Raw genomic sequence first — 21,454 nt, forward strand, 5'->3', positions numbered from 1 at the left:
TTCTCTACCCTTGTTCTCATCTGATTGGTCTCTCTCCTCCTCCTCCTCCTCCTCGGCCTCCCCACGCTCCTTTACGCCACTGATGGAAATTCAATATTCCTGCTATGGAGAATGCAAACTGGCACATGACTGCCAGGGCGTGTTTACCCTCCATCCAATGCGTCTGTAAATTTTTAATGCAAATGTATAATACCATGATTCTCACTGTGTGTTTTTATTATTATTTTTATTTTTTCTAAAACCCTATATGATCTGCTCTTGGGTCATCATCATACACACACACACACACACACAGACGAATCCCCTGACTGTCTCGCTCTGCGTCCTTCATGGAGGCTGTAATTACACAAGGCTTCTGCATTCGTGAAAATGCTGCACTGTAGAAGATGGAGTGAAAAATGAAGACAAGTGAGCGACCATGAGAAAGGAAAAGAAAAGACAGAAAGGCAGGAAGAAAAGAGGAAAAGGAAGACGCACACCAAAGTTTTTAATCAGCTTTACCTCTGACTCTTACAAAACTCTGACACTGGAGACTCCTTCTCTAAATGTTAAATAAGCTTCACCATCTATTGTAGATCATTTCACCGGTTTTGTTTTTAATCGATTTTATTATTCGTGGTGCCTCCACTGTGATGTCCAGCTGCACTATTGTCAGAGCTGCCATTATAGAAAATAAATCAACTCCTTCTGACCAATCAGAAGCCCTGATCAGACACCGATATTTAACTGTCCAGATGGAGCCCATGATACAGTTGGAAATGGACAGATGATTAATATAATAAGTAAGAAAGTAATAATATTAAACCCCGATACATGAACATGGTGATATTTCTGGTGTTGTGTTGGAGTGCTGTCACTGTGCTGCTCGCGAGTAACATGACTGCGGGACGTCACAGTAGAATAAAAGTTCAGAAATCAAAGCAGTTCCTGAACATGTGTAAACGAGTCACTGTGTGTTTTGTGATGCAAGAGAACATTGTTCTTTAGTTTGTCTTTTAGTGTTGTGACAGAGCGACACACTGATCATCACTGTATGTGTCATAGATATAATGAACACAGAGTTACACATAGGGGTGGCACGGTGGTGTAGTGGTTAGCGCTGTCGCCTCACAGCAAGAAGGTCCTGGGTTTGAGCCCCGTGGCCGGCGAGGGCCTTTCTGTGCGGAGTTTGCATGTTCTCCCCGTGTCCGCGTGGGTTTCCTCCGGGTGCTCCGGTTTCCCCCACAGTCCAAAGACATGCAGGTTAGGTTAACTGGTGACTCTAAATTGAGCGTAGGTGTGAATGTGAGTGTGAATGGTTGTCTGTGTCTATGTGTCAGCCCTGTGATGACCTGGCGACTTGTCCAGGGTGAACCCCGCCTTTCGCCCGTAGTCAGCTGGGATAGGCTCCAGCTTGCCTGCGACCCTGTAGAACAGGATAAAGCGGCTAGAGATAATGAGATGAGATGAGAGTTACACATAAATCTCCAATTGCAGAGAGACACAGAGACAAATGGAAGAATGGTTGACTGGAGGGTTGGATGAATGGATGGATGGATGGATGGATGGATGGGTTGATAAAGAGATGGATGGATGGATGGATGGATGGATAGATGGATTTATGGTTGGATTGATAAAGGGTTGGATGGATGGAGGGTTGGATGAATGGATGAATGATTAGTTGGTTGGATGGATGGATGATTGGATGGGTGGATGGCTGGTTGGATGAATGGCTCAATGGTGGCTGGCTGGTTGGATGGGTGAATAGATGGATGGTTGGATTGATAGAGGGTTGGATGAATGGATGGATGGAGGGAGGGTTAGATGAATGGATGAGTAGCTGGTTGGATGCATGGATGGATGCATGGAGGGTTGGATGAATGGCTGGCTGGAGGGATGAATGGGTAGCTGGTTGGATGGGTGAATGGATGGATGGTTGGATTGATAGAGGGTTGGATGAATGGATGAATAGCTGGTTGGATGGACTGATGGATGGATGCATGGAGGGTTGGATGGATGGCTGGATGGATGGATCAATGGATGGATGGGTAGATGGGTGGATGTATGGTTGGACAAATGGATGTATGGTTAGATTAATGGATCAATGGCTGGCTGGCTGGCTGGATGGATGGATGGATGGATGGATGGATGGATGGCTGGTTGGATGAGTGGATCAATGGATGATAGCTTGTTGGATGGATGGATGGATGGATGGATGGATGGATGGATGGATGGATGTTGGACAAATGGATGAATGGATGGATGGACACAGACTCAGACTGAAGGATGGATGGACAGATAAACACAGACAGATGCATTGATAGATGGAGAGATACACAGTTAGAGACACAGATTAGACAGACAGACCGACAGATACGTGTATTTAATTACATGGAAGTATAAGATGTGTGTACATAGGGTTCCTGTAAACAAAAACAAAACGAGTCTAGAGTTACATGTAAAAACTCTAAAAGCAGAACATTCAGTATTAAAGAAAAATCCTGAGAGAACTAAAGAGCGCAGCTGATTGTTTGCTCCGTTCCAATTCCACAGTGGTGACCTCTTTCTGACCTCCGTGTTTTTATTGTCCTCAGGGCTGCTCAGAAGCTGAACCTCTCCAAACGGAAGAAGCCTCAGCCTCCTCCTCCGCCGTCCCCGCCTGACCGCGATGAACCGTTCTTCTACACAGATGGCTTCAGCGCCGCCCTGCAGCTTTCACCCCCACCTGTCCCACCATGCCTGCTCAGAGCAGGGTCAAAGGTCAAAGAATGCCCTGGGATGGGTAAGGTAGGTACAATGACACATCTGAGGCTGCTGTGATATTTCGCACATAGTGATGATGTAATGCTGCTTACGTCAACATTAGTTTTGGACAATAACAATGCACCACTTTGTCTTGTAATGGATAAAAAAAAAACATTCTAGTCGAAGATTGATCTGTAAGAATGTCGTCTTGGACAGAGGCCAAGTCACCATCAAAGACGGCTGTGTGTGAGACGGCTCGGGAGAGAGCACTTGTCCCAATTCCCAGGGTGATGGAATTCCAAGTAGCTATTTGGGAATTCCAGATAGCATTCCAGAATGTGAGGGTTCGGCAGCCAGTGGGAGTGGGAAAAACTGGGCAGGTCAGAGGTCACTTCAGGGGGCAGGTGGGTAAAAAGAGCATGTTTTTATTCTGGAGAGGCCATGAAAAGTTTAACATGGACATAATGGAGTGCATTAGAGTCGTGATATCATAACATACACACATAAATAAATAAATAAATAAGTAAATAAATAAACGTATACTTTCATAAAAAAATTGCATTCTTGTTAAAATCCCCTTACTCATAATAAGACACGAGGAGATGAACACTCTGAATAAGCCTCAGTGTGTCTCTGTAACACATCCCCATGGCGAAGGACATTTTGATTAAAGAGTCTTGGGCGATAATAAGGAAATTATAAACTCCACATCTTAACCTGAATTGTAATTAATTTAATCAGCTTATTCATTACATCACTAATCAGATTAGAATCATTTAAACTCCAGTTTGTGTGAATTACTGATCCATTATCGGGCTCATCTCAGCAGTCGAACCAGTCGAGTTCATTACGGTGCTCGTGGTATTTATAGAACTGGAAATGACCCGAAATTACGTGTAAATTATTATTATTATTATTATTATTATTATTATGTTACTGCTGTTTGTAGTCTCGACATCACAGAAGCCCTCGGTATATGCAGATGAGCTCTTCAACACAGTTTCGCAAATTTTAACATACGTCAAATCATGATGGTCCTTTTTTAATCATGGTCGATCATATCCTTGACCATGGTCTGAAGAATATACGAGACTCGATCATCGAAAATGCTAATTTTTGTCTTTTTTTTAAATAATTCAACAAATTGAAGCACTGTTACATTTTTGAATTTACAAAGGCATATTAAGGCCATTGTAGATTTAAAAAAAAGATGCTGAAGGAGAGGATAATATTCTGAGAACAAAATTCAGAAATTCCAAGATTTTTGAAAAAGTCAAAAATGTGCATTTTTTTTAGATCAAGGAACCATATTCGCTTCACTTTTCAGGGTTGGATCAACATCATCACACCACAGACGCCACGGATGAGCCGAGAGTTTATAGGAAATGCAGCTTTTCCTCTTTGATCGCTTGATAAATGAATAAAGCACTAAGAAAAAATGCCTGTTCAAACAAAAATAGCTTGAGGTTGGACTTCAGGATACTCATCATGCTAAATACCATTTTAAAGCTTAATATACAGTATAAGCTAAACAACTGCACTATGTTTGGTAATATTGATATTTATTTATTAAAAATACCTTGGTCCAAATCGAACTCTTCTCCGCTTGAAAGAGCACCAATTTCACGATCTATGCTACTTTCATCACCAATACCATCATTCATAAGAATTTCCACCACTTGTTCTGCTCTAAATCATGTACGGTATGTGGTCGCTTACTCAAAGACACCATTTGGAATCTGACTGAGGTTGTTGCATTACTTACAAATACAAGGTGGTAAAAGGCAACCAATCAAAAGAAAGGATTCATTCTGACCAGAATCTGATTGACTATGGTCCATCTTGTGTCTTGCAAAAGTATTCATCCCACTTAGTGTTTGTCCTGTTTTGTTGTATTACAAGCTGGAATTAAAATTGATTTTTTTTGGAGCATTAGCACCATTTGATTTACACAACATGCCTACCACTTCTTGGGGTATGTCTCTATTAGCTTAGCACATCTAGCCACTGGGATTTTTGCCCATTCCTCAAGGCAAAACTGCTCTAACTTATTCAAGTTGGATGGGTTGCGTTGATAGACAGCAATCTTCAAATTTATGCCACAGATTTCCAATTGGATTGAGGTCTGGGCTTTGATTAGGCCAATCCAAGAGATTTAAATGTTTCCCTTTAAACCACTCCAGTGTAGCTTTAGCAGTATGTTTAGGGTCATTGTCCTGCTGGAAAGTGAACCTTTGTCCCAGTCTCAAACCTCTGGCCGACTCAAACAGGTTTTCCTCCAGAATTGCCCTGCATTTAGTGCCATCCATCTTTCCTTCAGTCCTGACCAGCTTTCCTGTCCCTGCAGATGAAAAACATCCCCACAGCATGATGCTGCCACCACCATGCTTCACTGTAGGAATGGTGTTCTCAGGGTGTTGGGTTTGTGCCACACATGGTGTTTCTCATGATGGCCAAAAAAATCAATTTTAGTCTCATTTGACCAGAGAATCTTCTTCCATGTGTTTGGGGAGTCTGCAACATGCTGTTGGGCAAACTCCAAACATGTTTTCTTAAGCAATGACTTTTTTCTGGCCACTCTTCCATAAAGCCCCGCCCACTCTGTGGAGTGTACGGCTTAAAGTGGTCCTATGGACAGATAATCCCATCTCCACTGTGGATCTTTGCAGCTCCTTCAGTGTTCTCTTTGGTGTCTTTGTTGCATCTCTGATTAATGCCCTCTTTGCCCGGCCCGGTCTGTGAGTTTTGGTGGGTGGGGCCTTCTCTTGTCAGGTTTGTAGTGGTGCCATATTCTTTCCATTTTGCTATAATGGATTTAATGGAGCTCTGTGGGATATTCAAAGTTTGGGATATTTTTTATAACCCAACCCTGATCTATACTTCTCCACAACTTTGTCTCGGACCTGTTTGGAGGCTCCTTGGTTTTCATGTTGCTTGCTTAGTAGTGTTGCAGAGTCAGGGTCCTTCCAGAACAGGCTGATTTATACAGACATCATGTGACAGATCATGTGACACTTTGATTGCACACAGGTGGATCTTAATCAACTAACTATGTGACTTCTGAAGTGAATTGGTTGGACCAGCTCTTATTTAGGGGTTTTGTATGAAAGGGGGTGAATACTTATGCACACTCCAGATGTCTGGTTTTTTTTTCATCTTAATTATTGTTTGTGTCACAATAAAACAACAATTTTTCACCTTTAAAGTGGTAGGCATGTTGTGTAAAAAGTCAAATGGTGTTAACCCTCCAAAAATTCCAAAACAGGACAAACACCAAGGGGGATGAATACTTTTGCAATACACTGTAAGTATTGTCAGACTTTGTTTGTTTTCAAGGTATTTTTATTTTGCCATAGCAACCGTTATGTCATCATTTCTGGAGGAACGATATTTAAAGGGTCTGGCACCAAAGGGTTAATCTCAGAAAATGTTTCTGAATTTTTTCTCACAAATGTATGACTTTATAATCTCAGAGAATATCTTAATTTTTCTCATAAACGTACAATTTTAATCTATTTTTTTAATATTACCCCTCCCATAGTGTCAGTCTAATTATAACTAAATTAAAAAATATTCAAACTTATCAACAATTATAAGGTTTTCAGGTTAATACCCTTTCCATGAGGAGATGTTTATGGGAAGAGCCTCCAGCGTCAACGCTTTGTTGAGGTAAAGTTTTTTGACATCGTCAGGACAGAGGAGTTTATGCTTTGCAGCTTCTTGATCACATGACAAGACAGAATATGTTTTCTCTTATTAATTCCAGAAGTGAGAGAGAGAAATCTAATGACTTTCATTGGAAATGTGCTCCCAGCCTTGGCTGTTTTTCAGTCCATTGTTTGCCAGAACTTAGTGCTGAATCTGAGAATGAGGTGACGTTGGTGATTTTTTTTTTTCTGCCACATATTAGTTTAAAATGATTAGACATTATTCTAATAGACCCCTGCCAGGCATCTTGATACACATCTCACAGCTAGCATCAGGATGTGTGAACAAGACATCTGCTAATCTACATTTACAGCAGCAACATGAATCCTGAATGATGTTACATGTCACATGATTCATGTCCTGTTTAAAAGCTCCAAACCCCTTACATCATCCTGGTTTATTTAAAAGCTTTACTTCATGAAGCCATTTTTTTATCGAATTACCAAGTCAAAACCAGTCCCTCAGACCCTCTTCAGGTTTACACCAAATAAACAGCATGATTTGTGTCATAACACAGTTTGAGAGGTCTGTGTTTCTGGAAAATGTAGAGCAGTAGATCAGTTAACTTATACACACCAAAACATGGTGCAGGTTCACTGTGCAGGGAGCTCTCCAGGGAGCTGGTTTCCCACAATTCTTCCACCAAGGACAATGACATCACCATCTCAGACTAAACTAAGGAGACCCTTAGGGACCCCCTAAATCCCACTATTAGGTGAAACATGTGTCCTCAGCTCACCTTCAAAGACAAGTCCATACATGAACCTAAATGGCACCTCTGGCTGGCATTAAAGCATTAGGTAGAAAAGGTGAGGCAAGAGCACACTAGGCAGTGGCACCAGCTATGTAAGTATACAGTATATCGAGCAAATTTGAATTTCCAGAATATCAGTAGCATTTTCAGAATATCAGTGTGGTTGTTAAGTTAGTAAAGTTAAAGTCCTTCCTGCGCCATGTGGTGCATCGGGCAGCGCTAATCTCCGTTTCCGCAGCCTCTCGCCTATTACATAGCTAGGGTTACAGTGGGGGGCTAGCCCTCTGGTAACCACGAGAGTTTAACTCCCCACTCGCATCTGTATTGCAGCATGCCTTGCCAGATGGTAGTAGGTACCATTTTTATGATGGTCTTTGGTATGACCCGACCGTGAATAGAACTCCCGATCTCCCGATCGAGAGGCGGACACGCTACCACTAGGCCACTAGCCGGTCATCAGTGTGGTTGTGTCCTCTATAATTAGAGGATGCGGTATGATGATATACAATGATTCTATCCCTTCTGTCATGATACAAGGGAAACCCATTTGCGAGACTAGGGGTGCCATCTCCTTGATAAAAAGAGAAAGCTACCCCTTGACACTAGGAAGTGTCATCTCCCAATACAAGAGAAAGCCATCCCCTGATACCAGGGGAAGTGTTCCCTCTATATCAGTGGCTGCTTTTCCCCTGAAGCCATTTCCCCAGTACCATGGGAAATCCCCCAATAAAAAAGGCCAGCCCCTTGATACGAGGGGTGCCACCACCCAATGCAAAGGAAGCCTTTTATTAAACACATACAGTGTACCAGCGGGTATGTTCCCCCTAAATCAGATGATTCTGATTTTAGCCCCAATACCATTGGATGTGTTCTCTCTGTTCCAATAGATATTTTCCCTCTGTACCAGTGGTTGTGTTCTCTCTGTTCCAATGGATGTGCTATGCCTATACCAGTGAATGTTGTCCCTCCCAATATCAGTAGATGTGTTTTCTCTTTTCCAATGGGTGTGTTTCCCCATACCAGTGGTTGAAGTGTCCCCAGTGCAAGTGAATGTGTTCTTCCTGTATTATTGAACGCTGTCCCCCTAATACCAATAGATGTGTTCCCCCGTACTAGTGGATGCTGCCCCCAAGTACCAGTGGTTATGTTCCCCTTGTATCAGTATATGTGTTGCCCCTGTACCAGTGGATGTTGTCCCCTCAGTAACAGTGGATGTGTTCCCCCGTCCCAGTTGATGTTGTCCCCCCAAAGCCACTGGATGTGTTCGCCCTGTACCAGTGGATGTTGTTCCCCCAAAACCAGTGGATGTGTTCCCCCTGTACCAGTATGCTGTCCCCCCAATACTAATGGATGTGTTCCCCCTGTACCAGTAGATGCTGCCTCCCCCCAATACTAGTGGATGTGTTCCCCCCTGTACCAGTAGATGCTGTCCCCCCAATACTAGTGAATGTGTTCTCCCTGTACCAGTTGATGCTGTCCCCCTCAATACTAGTGGATGTGTTCCCCCTGTACCAGTAGATGATGTTCCCCCCAAAAAACAGTGGATGTGTTCCCCCTTTGCCAGTGGATGTTGTCCCCCAATACCAGTGGATATGTCCCCCATCCCCCCCAATATCAGTGGATGCATTCCCCCATACCAGTGAATGCTCCCCCCCATACCAGTAAATATTGTCCCCCTCCAATACCAGTGGATGTGGTCCTCCTGTACCAGTTGATGTTGTCCCCCCTGTACATGTGTATGTGTTCCCCTACAAGCATACTTGCACTGGGTGTTGTTCTTCTTGGGGATCATCTTAATATTTGGCTATATACAACACTTAGTACAGAACTTTGGTCGACAGACACTGTTATAAATAAAAGTGATTTACTCCCTTACTCTATTTAAAGATCTCATCACTTTAATTAAGCTGCTTCATTAATGATGAGGATGGCTAGTGAGCTAACTAATAGCTGTACCTGGATTTTCTTTACTTTTTTCTGTGTAGATATAATAACTTTAGCTTCATCTCTTCATGAAGTTTGTGTGGGCAAATTTCAGGGTAATTCAGCAGCATTTAGGAAAAAGCTTTGCAGCTAAGCTTACTAGACTTTTTCCTCGGGTTGATGGACAAATATTGGGCGCCACGGTGGTGTAGTGGGTAGCACTGTCGCCTCATAGCAAGAAGGTTCTGAGGTTGAGCCCAGTGGCCAATGGGGGCCTTTTCGTGTGGAGTTGTGTCCTCCCCGTGTCTGCATGGGTTTCCTCTGGGTGCTCCAGTTTCCCCCACAGCTCAAAGACATGTGGTTAGGTTAACATGGGGCAGCCATGGCCTGAGGTTCGGCTGAAGTGCCCCTGAGCAAGGCACCTAACCCCCAACTGCTCCTCAGGCGCTGTAGCATAGCTGCCCACCGCTCTGGGTATGTACCGTATGTGTGCTCATTTCTCACTTGTGTGTGCATGCATGTGTTCAAGCTTGAGTGTAGGTGTGACAAATAAAGGCTTCTTCTTTACATTGAGGCATACTTCCATTCCCTTTTACACTGGCTTCATTATCATCCATTGAAACACATGAGTAATAGATTTCTCAGAGTTGTGATTTGAGGTCAGAGTTGAGGTTGTCATGCCCCAGCTAAAATGCAGATGAGTGGGTGTTTGGTAGTTTAGCACATATTTATAGATGTAGGAAATGGATTGCTGTTAGATGACCTTGTGAAACCTACCTGTTCCATAGACTTATGTGAAGAAACGTGGTTTGTGCATTGTCTTACAAATGGACAGCTGGCATTAACAGCCAGTAGCTGCAAATTCCTAATGAGCTTTGCATCAAGGCAGAGTGAAGTAACTCCTAATGAGGTCCACTGAGTTATTATATTGCAATACCACCCGAGGAAAATAAAACGCAGACCACGCTGAAATATTCAGAGCTGTGGCTCTGTGGTTGGTAAACAAAATGGATGTGAGAAGATATTAGAACATTGGCAGTGTAATTATTCTGTAAATGGTGGAAACAAGAAAAGAGTTTTACATATATTGATATTAATTTGAGGCGGCACGGTGGTGTAGTGGTTAGCGCTGTCGCCTCACAGCAAGAAGGTCCTGGGTTCGAGCCCCATGGCCGGCGAGGGCCTTTCTGTGTGGAGTTTGCATGTTCTCCCCGTGTCCGCGTGGGTTTCCTCCGGGTGCTCCGGTTTCCCCCACAGTCCAAAGACATGCAGGTTAGGTTAACTGGTGACTCTAAATTGAGCGTAGGTGTGAATGTGAGTGTGAATGGTTGTCTGTGTCTATGTGTCGGCCCTGTGATGACCTGGCGACTTGTCCAGGGTGTACCCCGCCTTTCGCCCGTAGTCAGCTGGGATAGGCTCCAGCTTGCCTGCGACCCTGTAGAAGGATAAAGCGGCTAGAGATAATGAGATGAGATGAGAATGATATTAATTTGTACCCTGGGTTGTCCATCAAATACATCAGCTGCTAAGTTGATGAGTTCTCAAGCTGGAAATTGAAGTTTTAGTTCTGCCACTTTTCCAAAATGATTCCAGTCATGGAGATAAACTGTTCTGATGGCTGGAACTAGTTCGGTATGGAACACCTAGAAACTGCAAGCACCTGGTTAGCTTGGTACTGTGCTTAGTGCAGAAGAACCTTTGGGATGAGTGGGATGGTGTAATGGATTTTGAGGGGTTTTTTTATGGGCATCCATCCATCCATCCATCCATCCAGTGACCATTGGACGGTAATTATTTAGCCATTCACTGCTACATCAATTCATTTTCACATTTTACAGGTTAATGTAAGCCTGGTATATGATTACAAACATTCAGATGATAAATAAAGCTTTAAAAAAAAAGTGATTTTTGGTCCTCCCAGAGATTTCAGCAACCACCTCATATTTACTACATTTCTGGGATTCCATTGTTGATGTTGTACTTGTTTGTAGCTACTTCCTCATCTGTATTTATCAGGACAGCCATGCACACTGTAATAACACTCGGAGAAGCTGCAGCTGAATGTTAAGAGTTAATGTTATTGTATTCTCGTAGGCTTACAGAGATCACCTTTCCCTCTTAGTGTGTGATGTGGCAGCCAGCCAGAGAAATTGGCATGGAGGAGTTCCTGCCTGTCCTCTGATTGTGTTTATGTTGGAAGAAGGATGAAGTGTGGGCCATCAGCCAGAATCTCAGATTAATATTTCACACATCATGATTTGTTGTTCACTGTCTGTCTTCTTGTTTGATGGACAGCCAAGATACTCAACTAATGGTGAATTAATTTCAGGGAAGATAACAAAGTGAATGCAAGTAAAGATAAATTTGACTCACTCATGTACAGTGTCTTGCAAAAGTATTCGTCCCCCTTGGTGTTTGTTCTGTTTTGTCGCATTACAAGCTGGAATCAAAATGGATTTTTGGAGAGTTAGCACCATTTGATTTACACAACATGCCTACAACTTTAAAGGTGAAAACTGTTGTTTTATTGTGACACAAGCAATAATTAAGATGAAAAAACAAACAAACAGAAATCTGGAGTGTACATACCGTAGGTATTCACTCCCCAAAGTCAATACGTTATAGAGCCACCTTTTCCTGCAATTACAGCTGCAAGTCTCTTGGGGTGTGTCTCTATTAGCTTAGCACATCTAGCCACTGGGATTTTTGCCCATTCCTCAAGGCAAAACTGCTCTAGCTCCTTCAAGTTAGATGGGTTGCGTTGGTGTACAGCAATCTTCAAGTTATACCACAGATTCTCAATTGGATTGAGGTCTGGGCTTTGACTCGGCCATTCCAAGACATTTAAATGTTTCCCTTTAAACCACTCCAGTGTAGCTTTAGCAGTATGTTTAGGGTCATTGTCCTGCTGGAACGTGAACCTTTGTCCTAGTCTGAAACCTCTGGCCGACTCAAACAGGTTTTCCTCCAGCATTGTCCTGTATTTAGTGCCATCCATCTTTCCTTCAGTCCTAACCAGCTTTCCTGTCCCTGCAGATGAAAAACATCCCCACAGCATGATGCTGCCACCACCATGCTTCACTGTAGGAATGGTGTTCTCAGGGTGTTGGGTTTGCGTCACACATGGCGTTTCCCATGATGGCTGAAAAGATCAATTTTTGTCTCATTTGACCAGAGAATCTTCTTCCATGTGTTTGAGGAGTCTGCCACATGCTGCTGGGCAAACTCCAAATGTGTTTTCTTAAGCAATGACTTTTTCTGGCCACTCTTCCATAAAGCCCCACCCACTCTGTGGTGTGTATGGTTTAAAGTGGTCCTATGGACAGATACTCCCATCTCCGCTGTGGATCTTTGCAGCTCCTTCAGTGTTCTCTTTGGTGTCTTTTTTGTATCTCTGATTAATGCCCTCCTTGCCTGGTCTGTGAGTTTTGGTGGGCGGGGCCTTCTCTTGTCAGGTTTGTAGTGGTGCCATATGCTTTCCATTTTGCTATAATGGATTTAATGGAGCTCTGTGGGATATTCAAAGTTTGGGATATTTTTTATAACCCAACCCTGATCTATACTTCTCCACAACTTTGTCTCTGACCTGTTTGGAGGCTCCTTGGTTTTCATGTTGCTTGCTTAGTCGTGTTGCAGAGTCAGGGTCCTTCCAGAACAGGCTGATTTATACAGACATCATGTGACAGATCATGTGACACTTTGCACACAGGTGGATCTTAATCAACTAATTATGTGACTTAAGAAGTGAATTGGTTGGACCAGCTCTTATTTAGGGGTTTCATACGAAAGGGGGTGAATACTTAAACACACTCCAGATTTCAGTTTTTTCATCTTAATTATTGTTTGTGTCACAATAAAACAACAATTTTCACCTTTAAAGTGAAAGGCATGTTGTGTAAAAAATCAAATGGTGCTAACCCCCCCAAAATCCATTTTAATTAGTGTGCTTGCCGAAGGCAAACACACAATTTTTCTTCTTAAGTTTACTTATTCTGCCTTATTCCGACATGTTTTTTGGATCCACTACTCCTCCTAGGGCATTCGAGATAGAGACACCGTTCCAACTCGGAGACGTCTGGCCCGAAGTGATGTAGTGTGCTTGTATACAGCTTTTGGATCAACGCTCCCGTTCTCTTGTTCTTGTAGTTTTTCTTCTGTTTTTTTCCCATAGAGAATGAATGGGGATCATGAATCGAATCGTCCTACTCGGACACGCTCCATCGCAGATGCACCAAACCTCATGTGATACTTCAGGCCAACTCCCCCAACACATACATGCAATCGGTTCTGACCTGCACTCCTTTTTTTTTGCTCATCCCTTTTTCCTCCATAGGCTTGCATTGATTTTTGGCCCCATTGAAAATGAGTGGTGTTTCAGGAGAAAAACTTTCACTCTCCATCAATTTTTTTAACCAAGTGAACAAACTTCAAGAAACTTCACTTGATGCCTCAGGCCAAGTCCCCGCACAGATCCATCCCCTCATTTGAGACCTGCACTCGTCTTTTCCTTGGTTTTCACGCATCTCTTTTTGCCTCCATAGGCTTCCATTGATTTTTGGGCCCATTCAAATGAATGGAGTTTTGCTCAGTAACACTCCACCACACATCCACCAAACTTCATACGCCACCTCAGGCCAAATCACCATCACACGCATGATATCGGTTCTGACCCGCACTCGTCTTTCTCTCGCCTTTCATCCGTCCATTTTTTCTCCATTTTGCCACTAATCAATGGAAGCTTGACTGAGTCGTTCCTCCCTTCCCCCATAGGTGATGATGCATTTGGCAAGGATCTGCTCATCTGAGACTTTGACAAGAAATCAACTTCAACTCAATGGCCACTTTATTAGCAATACTTACACGCACACACGATAGCAATTAGCATATAAGCATTCACGTGTTACCGTGCTAGCTGTTAGCATGTTACCCATTATTATATCATGCCTGCTGTTAGCTCGCGAGTTGTTAGCATGTTCACCATTAGCATGTTATCATGAGAGCTGTTAACATGTTAGGATTAGCATGGTAGCATGCAGAGTTCGCATGTTTGCTGTTAGCGAGTTCGCCTGAGCATGTTAGCATGCTAACTGTTAGCATGTAAGCTGTTAGCATGCTAAAAGTTAACATACTAGCCATTAGCATGTTAGCCTGTTAGCTGTTAGCATGATAGCTGTCAGCATATTAGCCTTAAAGTGTTAGAATTTTAACAAATAGCATGTTAATCATTAGCATGTTAGAATGCTAGCTGTTAACATGTAATCTATTAGCATGTTAGCATTAACATGTTAACGTGCTAGCTTTTAGCATGTTAGTATGTTAACTGTTAGCATGCTAGTTGTTAGCATGTTGGCATTAGCATGTTGGCATGCTAGCTTTTAGCATGCTAGTATGATAGCTGTTCTGCTACAGCTCAGCAAGCACACTTTGCATTTTCTCTGCGGAAATGCAGTTGAGTTCCACCTTGGAATGCGACAAAGCAGGACAAACACCACAGTATGTGAGAGTGCTCCACTCGGCCAGCTGAGATGTTTACTTCCTGATAAATTCATTCTTACATCTTTATCATCGAGTGAAGCCAGTGGAAATCTTTATAGCTCTATGCTCTGAAGCCGTCCCTGGTGTAAAATCTATAAACTCCAAATGGTAAACACAGACTGGCAGAATTTTACCAGCCCAAAGAGGTGGAAATAAACATCACCTTAATTACCATACTGAAGATGAAAGGGGATTGTATGAACCTAACAATAATGGATCTTTTAAATGATTTGGAATTAAACAGGATTGTCATGCCATGACATGATGGAGATATGGACCGACAAAACAAACAAACTAGTTCTGTACTCAATGCTCGAGGGAGTCCTCTGGTAACCGCAAGAGTTTGACTTCCTACTGGCATCTGTATTGTGCCGTTCCTTGCCAGATGGCAGTCATCATCATCTCCCTTGTCCAGCACTGTTGCCAGGTCGGGGTCCATGTAGACCCTATTGATCCACATGTCATATTAATTGGGGCATTGTTTTATGCCAGATGCCCTTCCTGCTGCAACTATCCCATTTCTGGTCTTGGAAACAACCATTCAGACCTATGGAACCATTCACACCTTAACCTAAACGCATGTCTTTGGACTGTGGGGAAAACCGGAGCAAACCCATGTAGACACGGGGAGAACATGCAAACTCCACACAGAAAGGCCCCTGTCAACCACTGGGCTCGAACCCAGAACCTTCTTGCTGTGAGGTAGCAGTGCTAACCACTACACCACCGTGCCATCCTGCCAAATGGTACCATTTTTACGATGGTCTTTGGTATGACTCGACTGCAACTAGAACTCATGATCTCCCGGTCGAGAGGCGGACGCGCTAACCACTAGACCAACTCACAGTTGATACAGTATTAAGGTCTATTTATTTAATCTCTGTTGCATATTCTTATAGAATTTTTCCCCTTCATTTGTGTACTTCGCAGGTTAAAGTGATGGTGCGTATCTGTCCTGCTAAAGGAGAGCAGGACACTTCTGAGTCCATGTCCTTCCTGAAGGTGGACGCTCATAAGAAGCAGCTGACCTTCTGCGAACCTCCTACTAGCGCTGCAGGTCAGAGACGCTTTTCCTCCACCATGGCCCCAAAGACCTTCAACTTTGACGCAGTCTTCACCCAGGATGCCTCACAAGTACGTTTATGTTCTTCTCAGCGGTATTCTTTTTTATTTTCATAATAAGTGTTTATTATGTCATTCTATGTCAACTTTCAGCAACATGACTTAAGGATAGTGTTATTGACTTAAAATGTGAATCAAGTGACATAAATGTTTTGTTGACTCAAGGTTTTAATAATTGCAAATTTAATTATTACACCAAAATGCCAAAGTGATATTGGTTTTCCCTGGCCCATATCTGCTTATAAGGCTTCTATAAATGCTCATGCTAATGACATGACACACTGTAATAACAGTTATGTGTATAGTGGACACGCTACTTTATAATCATTTTATAAAGACGCTGTCACTCGGTTTAATTTTTGGTCTGTCAAAGTGACTTGTCATGATCCTTTAAGGTAAATCAACCCAGAGAGTGTCATAACAACCTTATGTCAAGTCACTTGACTTAAGTGTATATTTTCTCTGGACATTAAGTAAAGTGTGTTTAATGTTTCTGCTTATAAGATTTTATGAATACCTTTATAAGTGCCATGACACTGTAATGTATTGAGTTATGTACTGTATATATGCTTTGGCATGTAGTTATCATGAGGTTTATATTTATGCTTATAACATTCTCATGAACACCAATGATGATTCTATAACATGGTAATGATATTACATCATGGACAGTTTACTTTCTAGAACATTTTTTTGATAACTGACATCACTGTAATGTAACACTGGTAACAATGAACCTATTATAAAGTCAGCTGTTATGATCTTCTAAAGCCTGGAAAGTGTTATAACGGCCATATGTCAACAATAATTCGTCACTTAACTCAGTTTCATGGTAGTTGAGTCTTGCTGGAATAAGGCTTTTTGTAAAAAAAAAAGTCTATGTACAGTACATTCATGTCAGTTGGTAGAACCTGTTTACGTACTGTAGGTGTCATGTAGCCTTATGAACACTATTGTTTATGTAGTCAGCGTGGAAAGTGTTATAACAACCTAATGTGAGGAAAACTCATAATTCATGTTAAGTATCATTATCTTTATGATAGCTTTATGACTCCTGTCGGAATAAGCCTTGAAAATGTTTGTCAGTTTATATCAGTTGTCACAAAGTGCTTATGCAGGTGTCATGTCCGTGAAGATTCTCAGGCCCTGTCCACACGGCAACGGATTCAGGTGAATCCGATAAAATTGCTTATCGTTTCGGCCTGGCGTCCACACGGCACCAGCGTTTTGGGTGCCCCAAAATGAAATCTTTTGAGAACGGGTTCCAGAGTGGAAAGATCTGGCAACGGCGCCATTGCGAAGTCGTCTGGATGAGTAGAACGGATTTGTTTACGATGATGTCACAACCACATGTGCTTCACGCCGGGTAGAAGTGTAGCGAACTCGATGCGAGTTGTCAACAAATCCTATAACTTGGTTCATGAAACGCGCTTACAAAATATTTTCACTGTGAATATTTATCGTGTAATGGTGCAAAGTGAGAGAGAGAGAGAGAGAGAGAATAGCCCTTAGGGCAGAGTCAATCCCGCCAGCAAAAATAGGGAAAAAAAGGAGCGATCTCACCTCTTCAGATGTTGGTTTAAGTCTTACAATACATTCCTCAAAAAGGGCGTAGAGGAGCAAATTAATCCATCATCGTGTAGCATTCAATTTATTCCGGACCATTAAAGACGCCGCCTTCTGCATAGAATCATACGTCATCTTCGCCGCCATATTGGATGGGTCAAAGCGGAGAATAAAGATGCCTCATTCATGTGCTGCGTTTAACTGTACCAACAGGTTTCCCGTCCAAACGAGATCACATGAGATTACCTTTCACAGGTGAGACTGGAAAAATACTTTTCATTGTATTTGGTCATTATAACGTAATTTTACGAACAGATTTTTCTGACTGTGGCTAATATGAAGTCTCGCGCATAATAGTTTATGCGCATGCGTCCTTACTTCTTCTGTTGTTCTGGTGTCTCCGAAGGGACCGTCTTACAGTGCACCTAGAGGTGTGGCATGTGTATTGCATCGTTTTCAGCAAGCGTTGCGTTGCCATATGGACCTGATATTTTACTGATCCGTTGCCCATGTGGACGCGATATTTTTTTTAATAACATCTCGTTGCCGTTGTCGTGTGGATGTAGCCTCAGTCATCCAGGTCATATTAAACTGTGGGTGGTAAAAGAGAGCAACTGGACTTGCTTGAAGATTCTTGAAGACGTTTCACCTCTCATCCAAAAGGCTTCTTCAGTTCTGTCTGACTAATGGAGCACTTGCATGTGACGTCACATCCGCTCCAGATTGTAGACAAACGCCATCTTGGCGGTCAAGCGCCATATTTCCGCCGCCTTTCCGATGCTGACTTTCTTTTTTTTTTTGCCGAAATATTCAAAAATTACCATGCCACAATGCTGGATACTTGCATGGCATATAAATGCCACAACAGGAGAGGTCAGAAAACAGGAAGAAAGTTTCATAGGCTGCCACGGGACCCTGACAGGCGCGCAAAATTGATTGCTGCTATCGGCCGGGCTGATCCAAACAACAAGGCATGGGTACCGACTGGAAGGAGCAATCACTGGCGCCTGTGCAGTGACCATTTCATCTCAGGTTCGTCATGTATTTATTTCAGTATATCCATGTGGTTATTTGCAGCATAAGTTTATGACTTAAAAAAATTCCGGGAAGTGGGAGCCTGAGAAAAGAGGGTTGCCGGGGGGGGGGGGGGGGGGGGGGGGGGGGGGGGGGGGGATTGGGTCTTTAGCGGTGTGGTACTTAAGGTAAAAACTAAGGAAATTAAACTGGACAAATACGTTTTTATTTCATTAAGCAGGTTTACCATATATACAGTAATAGTGATAGACTACTGATACTTGATCTAACTGATAATATAAAATATTCAACCATAATCGGCTGGTCAGTGCTATGCTAGATACTACTGATATAGCATCAGTTAAGTGACTTACCAGGCCAATGACGATAGTTTTTTTTCTTCTTTACAAGATGCCACATCTTAGGGGGGCTGACAAATCCTGAATTTCTGTAGAGATAACTCTCCAGAGATTTATAAGCACGCAGTGCTTCACCACTGAACAGCGAAGGAAAGTTGATTAGGTAATTATACACGTCTGGGTATTCCACCTCCGGCAGTTCAAGATCCACTGACACGGTCGTGAAAACTCCATCCGGTAAGCCATAAAGGTCACAAATCTGTAGGTCGTTTATTTTAGACATATATCTAGTTATCTGTTCATTAGAAAAATGAGCCGTGTAGTCCGTCGGTTGAAAGTGATCCATTCTGTACACGAGTGCAGCAGTATTCAGCGGTGTTGTTGCCCGACAAGATGGCGTCTGTGTACTTTCCGGTCACGTGACTGCAAGATCTCTATAGGGAGTATCAGGTATTTATCCTCTCATGGGTGAAAAGCAATCCTAAGGTGTCGTTGAGTCCTCCTGTTGGTGTGGGTCACTGGGGGCTGGGTGTGAACGGCCTAGAGAGTCGTTGGGGTGATCAATGGGTTGTTAGTTCTTGGCCAGGACTCTGCTGTCTATCTTCATCTTAACAACAAAGGACACTCATTTCAGGATTGCAACGTACGCATTTTAGCCAGAGAGGATCGTTGGTATGAGCGAGGAGTTAAAGAAGAAATTTTTGTCAACCTGGAACAGCCATCACTGAACAGAGGTGGGGGTCTAAGACACCATTTATCAGTCACCTACAATGCAGTCCTTGGCACACTTCCCAGACAACTGAATGCACACCAAAACCCAGCTGTTTTCAGTGACTCACAGGAGGACAGAGAGAACCAACAACCCATTGATCACCCCAACGACTCTCTAGGCCGTTCACACCCAGCCACCAGTGACCCACACCAACAGGATGACTCAACCACACCTTAGGATTGCTTTTCATCCATGAGAGGATAAATACCTGATACTCCCTATTAGTCAGACAGAACTGAAGAAGCCTTTCGGATGAGAGGTGAAACGTCTTCAAGAATCTTCAAGCAAGTCCAGTTGCTCTCTTTTACCACCCACAACTTATACAGGTGTCATGTAGGCTTACGAACCTCATAGTGTCTGTCTGGAAAGTGTTATAACAACCTTATGTCGAGAAAAATCTGTCACTTGACTTAGTCTTGTCAGAGCAGACGGAGCTCCTGTTGGAATTGACCTTTAATATGTTTATATAGGTTTATGTCACTTGTCATAAAGTGCTTATGCAGGGGTCATGCATGCTTATGAACACCAAGATGTCAGTCTGGAAAGTGTTTTAACATTCTTGACCCCACTATATCGAAGTCCTTGGGTGACATCCAAATAGTTTGTTATACCAAAAAGTTTGTAATACTGAAGCGAACCCACTTGTTGCACCAAAAACTTATACAAGAAGAAACCTTTATTCATCACATGCACACTTCAAGCACAGTGAAATTCATCCTCTGCATTTAACCCATCTGAAGCAGTGAAAACACACACACACACCCAGAGCAGTGGGCAGCCACACCAGAGCGCCCGGGGAGCAGTCAGGGGTTCGGGACCTCGCTCAAGGGCACCTCAGCCCAAGGCCGCCCCACATCAACCTAACTGCATGTCTTTGGATTGTGGGGGAAACCGGAGCACCCAGAGGAAACCCACGCAGACACGGGGAGAACATGCAAACTCTGCACAGAAAGGCCCTCGCCAGCCGCTGGGCTCGAACCCAGAACCTTCTTGCTGTGCGGCGACCGTGCTAACCACTCCACCACCGTGCCGTGCGTTATATGCACAATTTTCAGCACATTCTCCTTATCATGAATTTCTCCTTCCAAGCCACTATCGCAGTTCGCTGACTGAGTTAAAGGATCATGAATGGAGGCAGTGATTTCTTCATCTATTATGGAAATGACAGAGGTGACTGGTGTATCATTCGTTGTCAATGTCCAAACACTGGCTCGCTGTTTTCTAAATCTTCACCCTTCAGTTCATTCTTGTATTACGAATCATTTATGATGTCATTTATGTCATGCTGTGGGGCTGGGTGAGGCAGGGCAGGGGGTATAAAAACAAACATCGCCGGTGCGCTTTAATGAGGTGTCAAGTTTAGCAGAATCAGCAGTCATTTCATCATTTTATCGATCCTTTCTTGATAATTGTTAGTGATTGACACCTGAGGAATGTTCGTTAAGCTTTTGTTTTATGGCGTTAACACGTATTAACACATAACTCGACTAAAGACCTGATTACTTATTGTTTGTCTCTGGGGGAAGAGGAACGCATGGCTCAGTGTGTCGTGTACAGGGCCGTCGACAGGGGGGACAACCGGGTATTTTGTCCCAGGCCCAGGCATGGGGGGGCCCAGAACTGGTCCCTCATAAAGATGCCATTAATCATTCTGTTTCATTTCAAAATGTGTTGATTTGGGGGAGAAAAATGTGCTATATTTGCATTCAATGAATGATTTCTGGTTCTTTTGCCTTTATTGTCTTCGAAAATAGATTCAAGAACCCACCTACCACCCCTAATGCAGAAATGGTTTGGTCTTTGATTACGGCGCCAAATAACACGGCACTATTCCATCATAACGCTTCGACAATAAGCGTGTGAGCCCGTTTGCCAACATGCACAAGTCAGGAGCAAAGAAAAGAAAAGAGAAAAAGAGATGAAGAAGCCAAGAGCCTCAGGGGCTCACTGCATAGATATTTTAGAAAAGATTCAGAT

The 21,454-nt window shown here is 43.0% G+C and overlaps 1 protein-coding gene across 1 annotated transcript in view; it reads left to right on the forward strand.

Annotated features, from left to right (window-relative positions):
• The window catches only part of kif26aa (kinesin family member 26Aa), a 206,621-nt gene that overhangs the window by 144,528 nt on the left and 40,639 nt on the right, over positions 1–21,454 (forward strand). The window contains exons 5-6 of the mRNA XM_060915603.1: positions 2,574–2,766; positions 15,575–15,778. Of these exons, the coding sequence (XP_060771586.1) occupies positions 2,574–2,766; positions 15,575–15,778 (397 nt within the window). The remainder of the gene's footprint in view (positions 1–2,573; positions 2,767–15,574; positions 15,779–21,454) is intronic.

This window comes from Neoarius graeffei, chromosome 3 (genome assembly GCF_027579695.1).
Source record: "Neoarius graeffei isolate fNeoGra1 chromosome 3, fNeoGra1.pri, whole genome shotgun sequence".
In the NCBI taxonomy this organism is placed as follows: domain Eukaryota; kingdom Metazoa; phylum Chordata; class Actinopteri; order Siluriformes; family Ariidae; genus Neoarius; species Neoarius graeffei.